General features: G+C 51.0%; 1 protein-coding gene across 2 annotated transcripts; it reads left to right on the forward strand.

Annotated features, from left to right (window-relative positions):
• The first annotated feature begins 917 nt into the window (after positions 1-917).
• Positions 918-9,606, forward strand: DLL3 (delta like canonical Notch ligand 3). 2 transcript variants are annotated; one of them, XM_044260562.1, is made up of 9 exons: positions 918-986; positions 1,117-1,401; positions 2,216-2,270; positions 3,291-3,533; positions 5,076-5,290; positions 5,529-5,751; positions 8,277-8,868; positions 9,104-9,188; positions 9,516-9,606. In XM_044260562.1, exons 1-9 carry the CDS (start codon positions 918-920, stop codon positions 9,519-9,521), a joined length of 1,773 nt encoding a protein of 590 aa, XP_044116497.1. In that variant the 3' UTR covers positions 9,522-9,606. The 2 variants fall into 2 exon arrangements, with proteins under 2 accessions (XP_044116497.1, XP_044116496.1); XM_044260561.1 differs by lacking the exon at positions 9,516-9,606 and having other exon boundaries at positions 9,104-9,284.
• The last annotated feature ends 6,010 nt before the right edge of the window (positions 9,607-15,616 follow it).

The raw sequence follows: 15,616 nt of genomic DNA on the forward strand, positions 1-15,616 counted from the left end.
TTTACATACAGCTGGAGCCCCCTCGCAGGCGGGGCCTCCCCACCCGGCGTCTGGTGCATCAGTGATGCGGGGTTTGGAAGGGTGGCTTTGTCTTCGGGAGGGCAGCGCACACACCAAGCATATACACACATACACACAGGTCCACAAAGAACCCGGGATCTTCATCGCCCGCACACATGGCTACGCCCTTGGGCTTCCCGACACTTAATCTCGTTCACACGTGGACGCTTGGTTATTCACAGCTGACACAGACCCTACCACACACGCACAGCCACCTAGAGGTATCTGCACAGACCTCAAAGTTAGAGGCTCACGTGACTCCACACAATGGTCCAGGATCTCACGTTCACTCTTACACACGCCCAGAGAAGCATCCACAACAGCCACACAGTCCCCAAATGTCAGACAATCATGAAGTCACGTACTTCTCTATTCTCCCATGCTGGTGCACACGCATACACACACACACAACCACAGAATCTTAGAATTACTTACAACCTCACAAATAGTCTTAACTGTATACACTTTTACGCACACGTGGAGGCACGCGGTCTCAGCCAGGCACACAATCACCAAGTCACGTACAGCCTCCCGCCAGCAGCTCTTGCTCACACCGCATGCACGCACATTATCTTAAAACCCTGTATAGCCTAATACACTGGCTTAAGCCCCTAACCCCACTCCACCCTCAGTCACACGCGGAGTCAGGCCCAAAGCACACGCAGGATGGCACACTCACTGCATAGCCGGCGCCCATACCGCAATCCACGGTTGCTCCGGCAAGCTCCCCTTCCCCTGCGACCTCCTCCCCTAGGGTCTCCCGGAGCCCGGCGGCTGCCTGAAGGGGCGGGGCCGTCCCCTCACATATAAGGCTCGGGAGCCCGCAGCTGCTGCTTCCAGCACCACCCCGAAAGGCCATGGTCAGCCCGCAGATGCCCCAGCTCTTGCCCCGGACAGTGATCCTGGCGCTTATTTTCCTTCCCCAGGTCAGAGCGGGAGTGGAGAGGGAGAAATGGGAAGGGGTGCGACCCAAGAGGTCTTGGAGAGGAGGTGCGGGTGGGGGAGAACGCCTGGGCTCCCACGCCTCCTCACGCTGTGCCCCTTTCCCAACCCCAGGCACGGCCTGCAGGCGTCTTCGAGCTGCAGATCCACTCTTTCGGGCCGGGACCAGGACCGGGTGCCCCGCGGTCCCCCTGCACTGCGCAGGGCCCGTGTCGCCTCTTCTTTAGGGTCTGCTTGAAGCCAGGGGTCTCCGAGGAGGCCGCCGAGTCTCCGTGCGCCCTGGGCGCGGCGCTGACTGCACGAGGACCGCTCTACACCCAACAGCAGCCCGAAGCGCTGGCGCCTGAACTGCCGCTGCCCGACGGCTTCATGCGCGTGCCCTTCCGGGAAGCCTGGCCGGTGAGAACCCCGTGCTTGGAGGCCCTACCCAAACTTCTATGGCCTTCTGCCCTCCAAGCCCCCAGCATTGCCCTCTGGGGACCCCAAATTCCCAGACCAGTAACTATCACCTAGAATCCCGCATTCTACCATGTGGACTTCCCACAGGGCACCCCAAATTTATGAGTCCCACTTCCCCTTTGGGGATCCCAGATGTTCTGATACCCACCCTGCATGCTTGGGACCCCAAATTCCCAGAACCTCGAACTCACCCTCTGTAAATCCTAAATTCAAAGGACCCTATCTCTGCTCCTTGGGGATTCCTAAACACTGGAATCCTTATCTTGATCTTCAGATCTCCCTGCACTTGGGGACCTTCCTCCACCTTGTTTTCGAAACCCCAGTCTCCTCTCACCTTATCCCTTCTCCTATCTTCCAGTTGGGGCCCGTATTCATGACTTTTACCTCCAAAATCCTATCTCCTAGCCCACAACCCCAAAAGTGGGCAGGTGAACGGACCGGTACTTGAAGTCTAGACCCCTGTCCTTCTGGGCAAGGTGGCTTTCCCTGTTCTAGCCTCAGTTTCCCCATTTGTAAAATGGGATCATCATGGTACCTCACAAGGGTCCCTCTTGAGGGGTTCAACCAGCTATCTCCAGTCTAACGTTTACCACAGGAAGTGCTCCATAAAGGAAGCCCAAACTGTCATTCCTTCCCTGGGCCAGTCCCTCTGGGAATTGTCCCTTGTCTGCCTGGTCCCTGGAAGGATCACCACCCCAAAACTCTGGCCTTCCACTGTCTTCCATTCTTTCCTCTCCTTTCTCCTCCCAACCAGGGCACCTTCTCTCTTATCATCGAAACCTGGAGAGAGGAGTTAGAACAGATTGGAGGTGAGTGTCTTCAGTCATCAGACTACAGTGCACAGTGTGGGGACTCCAGGGAGCTGGCGCCCCGTGTATGGTCCAAGAGAGCGACAGGGGACTGTCTGTAGGGTGGGGCATTCCCAGGATCAACAGCCTGTGCTGTCCTCCCAGCTCCTGAGTGCGGGGGCTGGGTGGCAGTAGTCCCAGGGCTCTTGGCAGGTCGTTGTAGAATTGTCCTGGTCCTGGACGCAGGAGTCTCCAGGGGCTGATACCAGGCAGAGGGCACTCTCGGCATCTTGGAATCAAAGCCCCCAGAGCAGGAGGATACAGGATTGTACAGTAATGCACCGTCACTGTGGGATTTTGATAAACCTGGCTACAAGCTCAGTCATGGTGTCCCTGCAGAGGTTGTCGCAGGTTGAGCAAAGGTTTCAGGGAGGGAGATGGGGTGATTTTATTCTTAATTTGAGGGGATTTTGGAGCCATGTAAGGTCCACAGTGTGTGTGTCTGGGGGGGTTCTGTCAGCATTTAGATATAGAAAGCTCCTGTGGCAATATGGGGGCATTGTGACAGCTTTCTTGGGGAGAAAATGCCACTCTCTCTCTGTATCCCAAGGCTTCAGGCAATGAAGGCAATTTACGGTCTAGTAATTGGGGTATCTGTCACCATTTCCATCTAGGAAGATCCTGAGGCACAGTTTCGGGTGTCATGCCCTCAGTTCAAAAGACCCGTGTTGCACCTTGGCCATATAGAGATATCAGATGTCACAGGATGTTAGAGGTCTCCTTACTGATATGCAAAGATTCCTGGGCAAGATATGGGGGTGTTTCGGGTTCTTTGGGAGGACCGTTGTCCTCGCAATGGTCCTAGGGTATTAATGGGATGACGACATCATTATGGGAGTTTGCAGCCATTCTCAGGGCTCGAAAAGGGGTGTTTTGGCCTCGCTAAGAGAGGCAGGGAGAGTGCAAGCTCCATCTGTCTCGCCAGAGAGAGTCCGCTTGCGGCCCGTCCCGCCCCAGCACCTCGCTCCCTTCTCCTCGCAGGGCCAGCCTGGAGCCTGCTGGCACGCGTGGCGGGTCGGCGCCGCCTGGCGGCCGGGGGCCCGTGGGCCCGGGACGTGCAGCGCGCAGGCGCCTGGGAGCTGCGCTTCTCCTACCGCGCGCGCTGCGAGCCGCCAGCCGTCGGGACCGCATGCGCGCGCCTCTGCCGTTCGCGTAGCGCCCCCTCGCGGTGCGGCTCGGGACTGCGCCCCTGCACGCCGGTCGAGGACGAGTGTGAGGCCACGCGTGAGTCCTGCGTTCCACCCCACTCCGTCCCCGGCACTTCCTTCCTTAGCTGCACTCACGGCCCCAAGGTTCCTTTTACAAGACGGTTACCCTCCTCAGGGAACCGGGGGCCCGAGAGCTCTGCCGTGGTGCGGCAGACACACCCCTCTCCAGGAAACTAGGGAATGTTGTTGACTGTTGGCCAAGTATCCCAGGCCCCGCTCCAGGCCCCCTCGTGGTCCTCAGCCCCCTCCCGTGATCCAGCTACCACTCTCGGGGAAACTGAGGACCTTGGACTTCTCTCCAGTCCTGCCTGGGCACTCCAACCCCTTCCCCTCTCCCTAGCACTTTTTTCTTCCCAAATAGGAGCCCCACACCCATTTCCCATGTAAGCACTACCCACCTGCTTCCTCCTCGAACGCATGCGCACACCACTTTCCAGATGCTAGGACATTCAGCTCTTCCAGTGCTGGGGCCCTTCCTACCCCGACCCAGGAGCTTTGGAAACTCCTTGCAGTTTCCCACAACCCGGTCACCAAGGGATACTTTATGCTCCCTCCCCGCAGCTGCAGAGGCCAGATATCATTGCTTTCTAAAGCTTGGATCCCTGACCTCCGTTATGGGGACCCTCAGACTCCTCCCCTAACTTCTGAATCCCAGTGAAGCTCTTAGAACTCCCAGGCTTACCCAGATTCTCCCAGACCTGCCCTAATTGAAGACCCTCCCATTTCGCTTGAAAGTCCAGGGGCCCCTCCCCAGCCCCAGGGGACCATTCTTATCTCTCCAGGTTCAGACCCTGCAGGCCCCACTCCATTCTCCTTCTTTTCTTTTTTTTTTTTTTTTTAATTTTAAGATTTTATTTACTTATTTGACAGAGATCACAAATAGGCAGAGAGGCAGGCTTCCTGCCGAGCAGAGAGCCTAATACAGGGCTTGATCCTAGGACCTAGGATCATGACCTGAGCCGAAGGAAGAGGCTTTAACCCACTGAGCCACCCAGGCGCCCCCCCCCCTTTTAAAATATTTTATTTATTTATTTGACAGAGATCATAAATAGGCAGAGAGGCAGGCAGAGAGAGTGTTTTTTTGTTTTTGTTTTTGTTTTTTAAAGATTTTATTTATTTATTTTTGACAGAGGGAGACAGCTACAGAGGGAACACAAGCTTGGGGAGAGGGAGAGGGGAAAGCAGGCTTCCCGCCGAGCAGGGAGCCCCATGCAGGGCTCGATCCCAGGATGCTGGGATCATGACTCTAGCTGAACACCTAATGACTGAGCCACCCAGGCACCCCTCCATTCTCCTTCTAAGAGCACAAGAGTCGGGAGCTCAATGGCCTGGGTTCACATCCTCCGTCTGCCACTTCCTATGTGTCTCTCGGGGCCTCAGTGTCCTTGTCTGGAAACTGGGGATCACAATACCCGCTAGCCCAGAGGGTTGTCTGTTTGTCTGTCACAGGGATGAGAAGGTGGTGCACAGAAAGCCCTCAGAAACTTCTCTGATTCCTGCCCTCCTGACCCGGCCCTCATCAACGTTACTCTTTCCTCTGCCTCTCCTTCCCCCATAGCAGCGTGTCGCCAGGGCTGCAGTCCAGACCACGGCTTCTGCGAGCAGCCCAACGAATGTCGATGCCTGGAGGGCTGGACTGGGCCTCTCTGCACCATCCCTGTCTCCAGCAGCTGCCTCACTCCCAGGGGCCCGTCTCCTGCCACCCCTGGATGCCTTGTACCCAGGCCTGGGCCCTGTGACGGGAACCCGTGCGCCAACGGGGGCAGCTGTAGCGTCAGTATCAGCCCCTCCCTCCTCATCCTCCCGGAGTTCCAAGCGCCCCCTGTCTGCGGCTCCTTGAGATCACAGCCTGGGGAGGGCTGGAGATGGGGTGGGGAGCTGTCAGGGGAGGGCCCCCGAAGACTGGGAGGTAGGACCGGACAAGGAGCAGCCCTCCTTGGTTAAGACAGGAGGGGGGATTGGGATTTTGCTCCCGAGAGACCCGTTCTGAAGTCCTCTTGCCTCTGCGCAGGAGACCCCGGGATCCTTCGAATGTGCCTGTCCCCGAGGGTTCTACGGACTGCGGTGTGAGGTGAGCGGGGTGACATGTGCGGATGGACCCTGCTTCAATGGCGGCTTGTGTGTGGGAGGCGCAGACCCTGACTCTGCCTACATCTGCCACTGCCCGCCCGGGTTCCAAGGCTCCAACTGTGAGAAGAGAGTGGATCGCTGCAGCCTGAAGCCGTGCCGGAACGGTGAGGTGGGGAGGCCAGGCAGGGAGGGGCCCTGCGTGGTCAGTGGGCAGCAGCGGGGCTTGGCTCAGACAGCCCTGGGTGGGAATCTTGGCTGAGCTTTCTCTACCCTCTGGCCTGGGGAAGTGAGCCTCCCCCACCCCCAATCCGTTTTATTTTTTTATTATTTTTTTTAAAGATTTTATTTATTTATTTGACAGAGAGAAATCACAAGTAGATGGAGAGGCAGGCAGAGAGAGAGAGAGGGAAGCAGGCTCCCTGCTGAGCAGAGAGCCCGATGCGGGACTTGATCCCAGGACCCTGAGATCATGACCTGAGCCGAAGGCAGCAGCTTAACCCACTGAGCCACCCAGGCGCCCTTTATTTATTTTTTTTAAAGATTTTATTTATTTGAGAGGGAGCATGCACAAGCAGAAGCAGGGGGAGAGGCAGAAAGAGAGGAAGAAGCAGATTCCCCACTGAGCGGGGAGCCCGATGTGAGACCCAGTTCCAGGACCCTGGGATCCTGACCTGAGCCAAAGGCAGACGCCTACCTGAGCCATCCAGGCACTCCTGTCCAGCCTGCTTGTTCTGGGCAAGGTGGTATTCTCATACCAAAATATTTGAGTAAGAAAGGACTGGCTGGCTCAGTAGGTAGATTGTGAGACTCTTGATCTCGAAGCTGTACATTGAAGCCCCATGGTGGGTGTAGATATTACTTAAAAACACCTGCAGTGTTCCAGGTCCTGTTCTAGGCACTAGGGTTACAGCAGGGAATGAAATAAAACAAATAAACAAAAAAACCCAAACCAAAACAAAACAAAAAAACCCCTGCCCTCATAGAGCTGACAGAACAGACAATTAACAAGTAAGTAAATTATATGGGAAGTTAGATGGTGATAAAAACTAAGAAGAAAACAGGCACTGGGTGGCTCAGTAGGTCGAGCACAGGACTCTTGGCTTCGGCTCAGATCATGAGCCTGTGTGAAGCCTGTACTGAGTGTGGGGTCTGCTTGTCCCTCTCCCTTTGCTCCTCCCCCTGCTCACACTCACACTCACTCTCGAATAAATAAATACACAAGCTATTAAAAAAAAAAAAACCTAAGAAGAAAAATAAAGCCAGAAGGGGATGGGGAGTGTGTATGGGGTAGAGGGTTGACATTTTAGCAAAAGTGGTTAGGCAAAACCTTGCTGCAGGGTAGAGAAGGAGGGAGCCATGTGGGTTCTAGGGGGAAGAGTTATGTTCCAGGAAGCAGGAATAGCAAGTGCAAAGACCCTGAGGTCAGAACGTGCCTGATCTTTTGAGGATCACAGGGAAGCAGGTGTGGATCGAGCAGAGTGAGTGCAGGGAGAGTGGTGCGAGATGAGGGGAGGGAGGTGATCCAGACAGATCATGTAGGCCTTCCTGGGCCATGAGGAGGATTTTGGTTTTACCCTGAGGGAGGTGGAGCCACAGGAATGAGCAGTGGAGAGATCTGATCTGATAACGGTGTTACAAAGTTACATAAGATTATGAGTAAAGGGCTCAGTGCATTCTTTTTAGATTTCATTTATTTGAGAGAGACAGACTACTAGAGAGAAAGCAAGCACTAGGGGGCACAGGGAGAGGGAGAAGCAGGCTCTCCGCTGAGGAGGGAGCCCCATTCGGGGCTCGATCCCAGGACCTTGGAATCATGACCTGAGCTGAAGGCAGCCACTTAACCGACTAAGCCACCCAGGTGCCCCACGCATTCTCATAATACTAATTCTCTCCAAAACAGAGTGTTCAGGGGCACCTGGGTGGCTCAGTGGGTTAAGCCGCTGCCTTCGGCTCAGGTCATGATCTCAGAGTCCTGGGATCGAGTCCCGCATCGGGCTCTCTGCTCAGCAGGGAGTCTGCTTCCCTCTCTCTCTCTGCCTGCCTCTCTGCCTACTTGTGATTTCTCTCTGTCAAATAAATAAATAAAATCTTTAAAAAAACAACAACAAAAAAAAACCAGAGTGTTCACTCTGGGTTGAGTGGTACTAGGGACACAGCAGCGACTAGGACAGCTCAGGGCCCCGCCCTCATGAGGGTACCATCTCGGGGTGGGGGAAGACACAGTTGTGCTTGGAGCCTGAAGTTGTCAGGGTTGTGATAGGGGAGCCCAGGGTTGCAATGGAGAGTCAGGGAAGGCTTCCTGGAGGAGGGGACATCTGAGCAGATACCAGGGAGCTCAGGGAGAGATAAGGTGAAAAGAATGGGAGTAAAGGAGGAAGGGAAAAGATAAGGGGTATCCCAGGCAGAAGCCCTGGGCAAAGGCCAGCTGGTTCGAACATGTTTGGGACTGCTAACTATTGGCATATGGCTGAAGCCGAGAGAAAAACGGCCATACAAAGCGCCCAGGAGGTGAGACTGACTCAAACCAAGACTTCACTGGGGAGGAGAGGAGGAAGGCCTGTTTTCCAGGCCAACTCCCAGAGGCTGGCCCTAGAGTTAGACGGAGACAGCGGGGACGCAGAGGAGCGGACGCGCGGACAGGCTCGGGGATCCCCGTCGAGGCCGCGCCCCTGACACCCTTTCCCCACAGGCGGGCTCTGCCTGGACCTGGGCCACGCCCTGCGCTGCCGCTGCCGCGCGGGCTTCGCGGGGCCACGCTGCGAGCACGACCTGGACGACTGCTCCGGCCGCGCCTGCGCCAACGGCGGCACGTGCCTAGAGGGCGGCGGCGCGCGCCGCTGCTCCTGCGCTCTGGGCTTCGGCGGCCGTGACTGCCGCGAACGCGCCGACCCGTGCGCCGCGCGCCCCTGCGCCCACGGTGGCCGTTGCTACGCCCACTTCTCTGGCCTCGTCTGCGCCTGCGCCCCCGGCTACATGGGCGCGCGCTGCGAGTTCCCGGTTCACCCCAACGGCGCGGATGATGGCGCACGGGTATTGCCCGCAGAGCTGCCGGGCCTGAAACAGGGGGACCCGCAGCGCTTTCTTTTGCCTCCGGCCTTGGGACTGCTGGTGGCCGCGGGCTTGGCCGGCGCGGCGCTCTTGCTGGTCCACGTGCGGCGCCGAGGCCCTGGCCAGGATACTGGGTCTCGCTTGCTGGCGGGAACCCCGGAGCCATCGGTGCACGTGCTCCCAGATGCACTCAATAACAGAAGAACACAGGAAGGTTCGGAGGATGGGCCGAGGTGAGGGGCCCCAGGTGTCTGGCTTCCCTCCTGGCTGCTTTCGTCAATCTCCATTGTGCAATTGACCGGATTCCCTGATAGACCTTCCTGATTGGTCCCTTCCTCTTACCTGCTCCCCGCCTTTTCTGATTGGGTCGTTGACAGCTCCCCTAGTTGGCTTTGCGGTCTCTCCATGGTGGGTGGGGAAAAGAAGATCGGAGAATTAGAGGGATCTGATCTTCTTTTCCTCCCACAGCCAGCCAGCGGATTGGAATCACCCTGAAGATGGAGACTCTCATGCGATTTATGTCATATCGGCTCCTTCCATCTATGCCCGGGAGGTAGCTACCACCCCTCTACCTGCTCCCCACACATTGGGCACGCTGGGCGGAGGCAGCCCCTGCATTTCCTGTAGCCCTCTTTTACTTTATCTGTAAAATGAGCGTAGGGTCTCTGGGAGGTCCTTAAGCCACATTTCACTTACGGCTTTTATTAGTTCTGTATTGCAGCCCTCTTTCTGTCGTTTGGAGCTATTTGCCAGACCATAAGGCCTTCAAGAGGTCACAGTGGGGAGCCCCAGCAGAGCTTCCCAGTTTTCCACTTACTGGGGAGAGGGAGAGGAAGCGAGGGCAGCCCTGTCTAATGCCTCCTACTCTTTTCATTTCTAGGCCTGACCTGCCCCTTCTCCATCAGCACCTGGAGACAGAACCTGGATATTTTTGTACTTACTTGGTGGTGCCCAATCTCTGCCTGAGACACTTTGGAGCTGGACGGCGTGGGTGGGAGAATTTTACCTTTGGGAGTTGTATATAATGCTTATTTAAATCCAAATTTTTCCCTCCACTCTAGAGACGTCTATAAAGGCTCTTATTTTGATCAGCTTTGACTCATTGCCTAAGTGCTTTGTACTTAGTATTGGGACGAAGGGGAGAGCTACTATCTCCTGAGAGAAGTAGCAGGACTCTCCCGGAGGGATCAGAAGCAACTCAAAGTGGCTTAAATAAGGAGAGTTTATTCATAAAAATGAAACATCTGGTGGTAGATGTAGTTTCAGCGGGTCTGGATTCACGGACCCGGTGCCTTCAGTATCTTTTCACTCAGCTGTGTCTGGGAATGACTTCATTTGTAAACCGGGCTTTCACTGGCTCCGGCTTGTCACATGGCCTTGCAGGGCGGGGCCCAGGCAGAATGGCTTATTCTGATTGGCCAATCTTGGCAATTTGTTTAGCGCGCAGCGGGAAGTGAGGTCAGTCAGGCTTTCCAGAGCAAATGGAGGGTGTGGGTGAAGCAGCGGCCTTGTGTCTACCCCAAATCTGTGTTTCTTACTTACTAGACGTCAGTACCCTATCGGGCCGGGAAACCAACTGTTCCAGAAGAAAAGCACAGTAAGTTTGAAGAGCTGCATAAGTGATTCATGAATTGGTGAGCGTCTTGTCCGTGGAGTAGAGGGGAGCTCTGAGGAGGTGGCCAAAAAGGAAGATTTTTATAGGAAGGAGAGTGGGGCAAGAAAGTTAGCAAAAGAAAAGAAAGCATTGTTCCAGGCAAGGGCACCTTCTAGTAGGGGAAGGGCAGGGAGTCATTGGGGAATTACCTCATTTTCCTTTTGGGGGTGGAGAGGGTCCATGTTACAGATTATTGGTGCTGATCAGAGAATTCCTGACTGGCCTGGTGAGACTTAATTTTCCCACGAAGTTGAAACTGCAGTTAGGTTAGGTATTAAGCCCCAGTTTGATGACTTAGCCTAAGTGATGCCATTTTGAGCCTGTAGGGTTTTTTTGTTTTGTTTTTGTTTTTTTGTTAATATTTTATTTTTTTAATAAGATTTTAAGTAATCTCTGCTTTGGGGCTCAAACTCATACCCCCAAGATCAAGAGTTTAACATTGCACCGACTGAGCCAGCAGGGTGCCACAAGCCTGTGTTTTCTTTTTAACCCCATGGAACCAGTCAATAAGAGTGGAAAGGATCCATTTTACAGAAGAGAAAGTTGAGGCTCAGGGAGTTTGAAGTAACTGCTGCAAAGATAGGGAGTGACTGGGGGGTTTGGGATGCAGTCGTCCTGCAGGATGCCTTCCTGCTAGAAAGCTTGCCAAAGAGCTTGTCGGATTTTTGTGGACCTGGGTTGTGCTCACCCCCTTTCTTTTTTAAGATTTTATTTATTTATTTGACAGACAGAGATCACAAGTAGGCAGAAAGGCAGGCAGAGAGAGAGGGAGAAGCAGGTTCCCTGCTGAGCAGAGAGCCGGATATGGGACTCAATCCCAGGACCCTGGGATCATGACCTGAGCCGAAGGTAGAGGCTTTAACCCACTGAGCCACCCAGGCGCCCCTGCTTCTTTGTTTCTAAAAGCCAAAATGCAGCTGTGTTGGCCGCCTGCAATACCCTGATGTTTTTATGGTCTCGCACAAAATAAAACATCAGAAGAGTCGTTTAGTATAACTTCCAAAGTAAAAAAATTCACATTCCCTTTAATCGGATGGTTTCGTATCTGGGAATTTACCCTACATGTAGACTTTGGTGACTATAGGTGTCTGTAGTTGAGTAATTGTTGGTAATAGCCACAGGCTGTCAACGATCTAAATGTCTGATGAGGGAGGACTGGCTACATTGATTAGGGGCCATTTATAGGGAAACTATTACACCAGTGTTCAAATGATGAGATACAGATGTGCTCAACTGAAATCTTTGATAGATTTTGTCCAAGGGGGGAAAATATAAGGTGCAGAAGAACAGATAGGGTGCTACCGTTTGTGTTTTTAAAATGGACTGTATGGGGTTATTACTACAGTGACCTGACCAAATGAGGAGCTTGGCAGACCTCCCTGCTGGCAAACGGGTGAAAATTATAGAAACAAGGGATGCCTGGGTGGCTCAGTTGGTTAAGTGTCTACCTTTAGCTTAGGTCATGATCTCAGGGTCTTGGGATTGAGTCCACCTCAGGCTCCCTGCTCACTGGGGAACAAAATGACAGGGGCGCCTGGGTGGCTCAATGAGCTGAGTCTCTGCCTTTGGCTCAGGTCATGATCCTGGGGTTGAGCACTGCATTGGGTCCCTTGCTCAGTGGGGAGCCTGCTTCTACCTCTGCCTCTGCCTGCTGCTCCCGCTGCTTGTGTTCGCTCTCTGTCAAATGAATAAGTAAAATTTTAAAACAAAAAACCAAAATGACAGACCATTTGAAGCTTCCGGGGATGATCCGGAGGGCACATAGCAAATTAATAAAAAAAATAAAAACTAAAAATTTGGTGAAAACCAGGAGAATCAATAATAGGTGAACCAAGACCCCCCCCTCCATTATTAAAATTTTTTAAAAAATTAACATATAATGTATTATTTGCTTCAAGGGTAGAGGTCTGTGAATCATCAGGTTTACACACTTCACAGCACTCACCAGATCACATACCCTCCCCAGTGTCCATAACCCAGCCATCCAATCCCTCCCCCCCAACCCCAGCAACCCTCAGTTTTTCCTGAGATTAAGAGTCTCTTATGGTTTGTCTCCCAAACAATCCTGTCTTGTTTCAATTTTACACTCCCTAACCCCCCACAGTCCCTGGCCCTGCCTCTCAAATTCTTCATATCAGAGAGATCATATGATAATTGTCTTTCTCTGATTGACGTATTTTGCTTATCATGATACCCTCTAGCTCCCTCCACATCATTGCAAGACTTCATTTCTTTTAATGGCTGCATAGTATTCCATTGTATATATGCACCACGTCTTCTTTATCCATTCATCTGTTGATGGACATCTAGGTTCTTTCCATAGTTTGGCTGTTGGGGACATTGCTGCTATAAACATTTTGGGTGCACGTGCCCCTTTGGATCCCTACATTTGTATATTTAGGGTAAAAACCCAGTAGTGCAATTGCTGGGTCATGGGGTAGCTCTATTTCCAAGTTTTTGAGGAACCTCCATGCTGTTTTCCAGAGTGGCTGCACCAGCTTGCATTCCCACCAACAGTGTAGGAGGGTTCCCCTTTCTCTGCATTCTCAGCAACATCTGTTGTTTCCTAACTTGTTAATTTTAGCCATTTTGACTGGTGTGGGGTGGTATCTCACTGTGGTTTTTATTTGTATTTCCCTGATGCCCAGTGATGTGGAGCACTTTTTCATGTGTCTGTTGGTCATCTGGATGTCTTCTTTGCCAAAATGTCTGTTCATGTTCTGCCCATTTCTTGATTGGATTATTTGTTCTTTGGGTGTTGAGTTTGAGAAGTTCTTTTTTTTTTAAAGATTTTATTTATTTATTTATTTGACAGACAGAGATCACAAGTAGGCAGAGAAGCAGGCAGAGAGAGAGGAGGAAGCAGGCTCCCTGCTGAGCAGAGAGCCCAACTCGGGGCTCGATCCCAGGACCCCTGGACCACAACCTGAGCCGAAGGCAGAGGCCTCAACCCACTGAGCCACCCAGGCACCCCGAGTTTGATAAATTCTTTATAGATTTTGGATAGTAGCCCTTTATCTGATATGTCATTTGCGAATATCTTCTCCCATTCTGTCAGTTTTCTTTTAGTTTTGTTGACTGTTTCCTTTGCTCTGCAAAAGCTTTTGATCTTGGGGCACCTGGGTGGCTCAGCGGGTTAAGCCTCTGCCTTTGGTTCAGGTCATGATCTCAGGGTCCTGGGATGGAGCCCCGCATCAGGCTTTCTGCTCAGTGGGGAGCCTGTTTCCCCTGCACCCTGCCTGCCTCTCTGGCTACTTGTGATCATGTCTCTCTCTCTGTGTCAAATAAATAAATAAAATCTTTTAAAAAAAGGCTTTTGATCTTGATGAAGTCCCAATAGTTCATTTTTGCCCTGGCTTCCCTTGCCTTTATCAGTGTTTCCAGGAAGAAGTTGCTGCAGCTGAGGTCAAAGGGGTTGCTGCCTGTGTTCTCCTCAAGGATTTTGATGGAATCCTGTCTCACACTGAGGTATTCCATCCATTTTGAGTCTACTTTTGTGGTGTAAGGAAATTGTCCGGTTTCACTTTTCTGCATGTGGCTGTCCAATTTTCCCAACACCATTTGTTGAAGAGACTTTTTTCCTTTGGACATTCTTTCCAGCTTTGTCAAAGATTAGTTGACCATAGAGTTTAGGGTCTATTTCGGGGCTCTCTATTCTGTTCCATTGATCTATGTGTCTGTTTTTGTGCCAGTACCATACTGTCTTGATGATGACAGTTTTGTAATAGAGCTGAAGTCTGGAATTGTGATGCCACCAACTTTGATTTTCTTCTACGACCATCCTCTAGCTATTTGGGGTCTTTTTTTGTTCCATATAAATTTTAGGATTATTTGTCCCATTTCTTTGAAAAAGACTGATGGCATTTTGATAGGGATTGCATTAAATGTGTAGATTGCTTTAGGTAGCACAGACATTTTCAAAATATTTATTCTTCCAATCCATGAGCATGGAACATTTTTCCATTTCTTTGTGTCTTCCTAAATTTCTTACATGAGTACTTTATAGTTTTTTGAGTATAGATTCTTTGCCTGTTTGGTTAGATTTATTCCCAGGTATCTTATGGTTTTGGGTGCAGTTGTAAATGGGATCAACTCCTTAATTTCTTTCTTTTGTCTTGCTGTTGCTATATAGAAATGAAACTGATTTCTGTGCATTGATTTTATATCCTGGCACTTTACTGAATTCCTGTACAAGTTCTAGCAGTTTTGGGGTGGAGTCTTTTGGGTTTTCCACATAAAGTATCATATCATCTGCAAAGAGTGAGAGTTTGACTTCTTCTTTGCCAACTTGGTTGCCTTTTATTTTTTTTTGTTGTCCGATTGCTGAGGCTAGGACTTCCAGTACTATGTTGAATAGCAGTGGTGATAGTGGACATCCCTGCCATGTTCCTGATCTTAGTGGAAAAGCTCTCAGTTTTTCTCCAGTGAGAATGATATTCGCTGTGGGCTTTTCATAGATGGCTTTGATGATATTGAGGTATGTACCCTCTAACCCTACACTTTGAAGAGTTTTGATAAAGAAAGATTGCTGTACTTTGGCAAATGGAAGAGTTTTGATAAAGATTGCTGTACTTTGGCAAATGCTTTTTCAACATCTACTGAGAGTAACATATGGTTCTTGTTCTTTCTTTTATTAATATATTGTATCACATTTATTGATTTGCAGCTGTTGAACCAAACTTGCAGCCCAGGAATAAACCCCACTTGGTTGTGATGAACAATCCTTTTAATGTACTGTTGGATCCTACTGGCTAATATTTTGGTGAGAATTTTTGCATCTGTGTTATCAAAAATATTGGTCTGTAATTCTCCTTTTGGATGGGGTCTTTGGTTTTGGGATTAAGGTAATGCTGGCCTCATAAAGTGAGAATGGAAGTTTTTCTTTATTTCTTTTCTTTTCTTTTTTTTTTGGAACAGTTTCAGGAGAATAGGTACTAATTCTTTAAATGTTTGGTAGAATTCCCCTGGGAAGCTGTCTGGCCCTGGGCTCTTGTTGGGAGATTTTTGATGACTGCTTCAATCTCCTTACTGGTTATGGGTCTGTTCAGTTATGGTAGTTTATATGTCTCTGGGAATGCCTCCATTTCTTCCAGATTGTCAAATTTGCTGGCATATAGTTGCTCAAAATATGTTCTTATAATTGTTTGTATTTCTTTGGTGTTGGTTGTGATCTCTCCTCTTTCATTCATGATTTTATTAATTTGAGTCCTTTGTGTTTTCTTTTTGATAAGTCTGGCCAGGGTTTATCAATCTTATTAATTCTTTCAAAGAACCAGCTCCTGGTTTTATTGATTTGTTCTACTGGTCTTTTGGTTTCTATTTCATTG

The sequence above is a fragment of the Neovison vison genome, chromosome 7 (genome assembly GCF_020171115.1).
Source record: "Neovison vison isolate M4711 chromosome 7, ASM_NN_V1, whole genome shotgun sequence".
Classification (NCBI taxonomy): Eukaryota; Metazoa; Chordata; class Mammalia; order Carnivora; family Mustelidae; genus Neogale; species Neogale vison.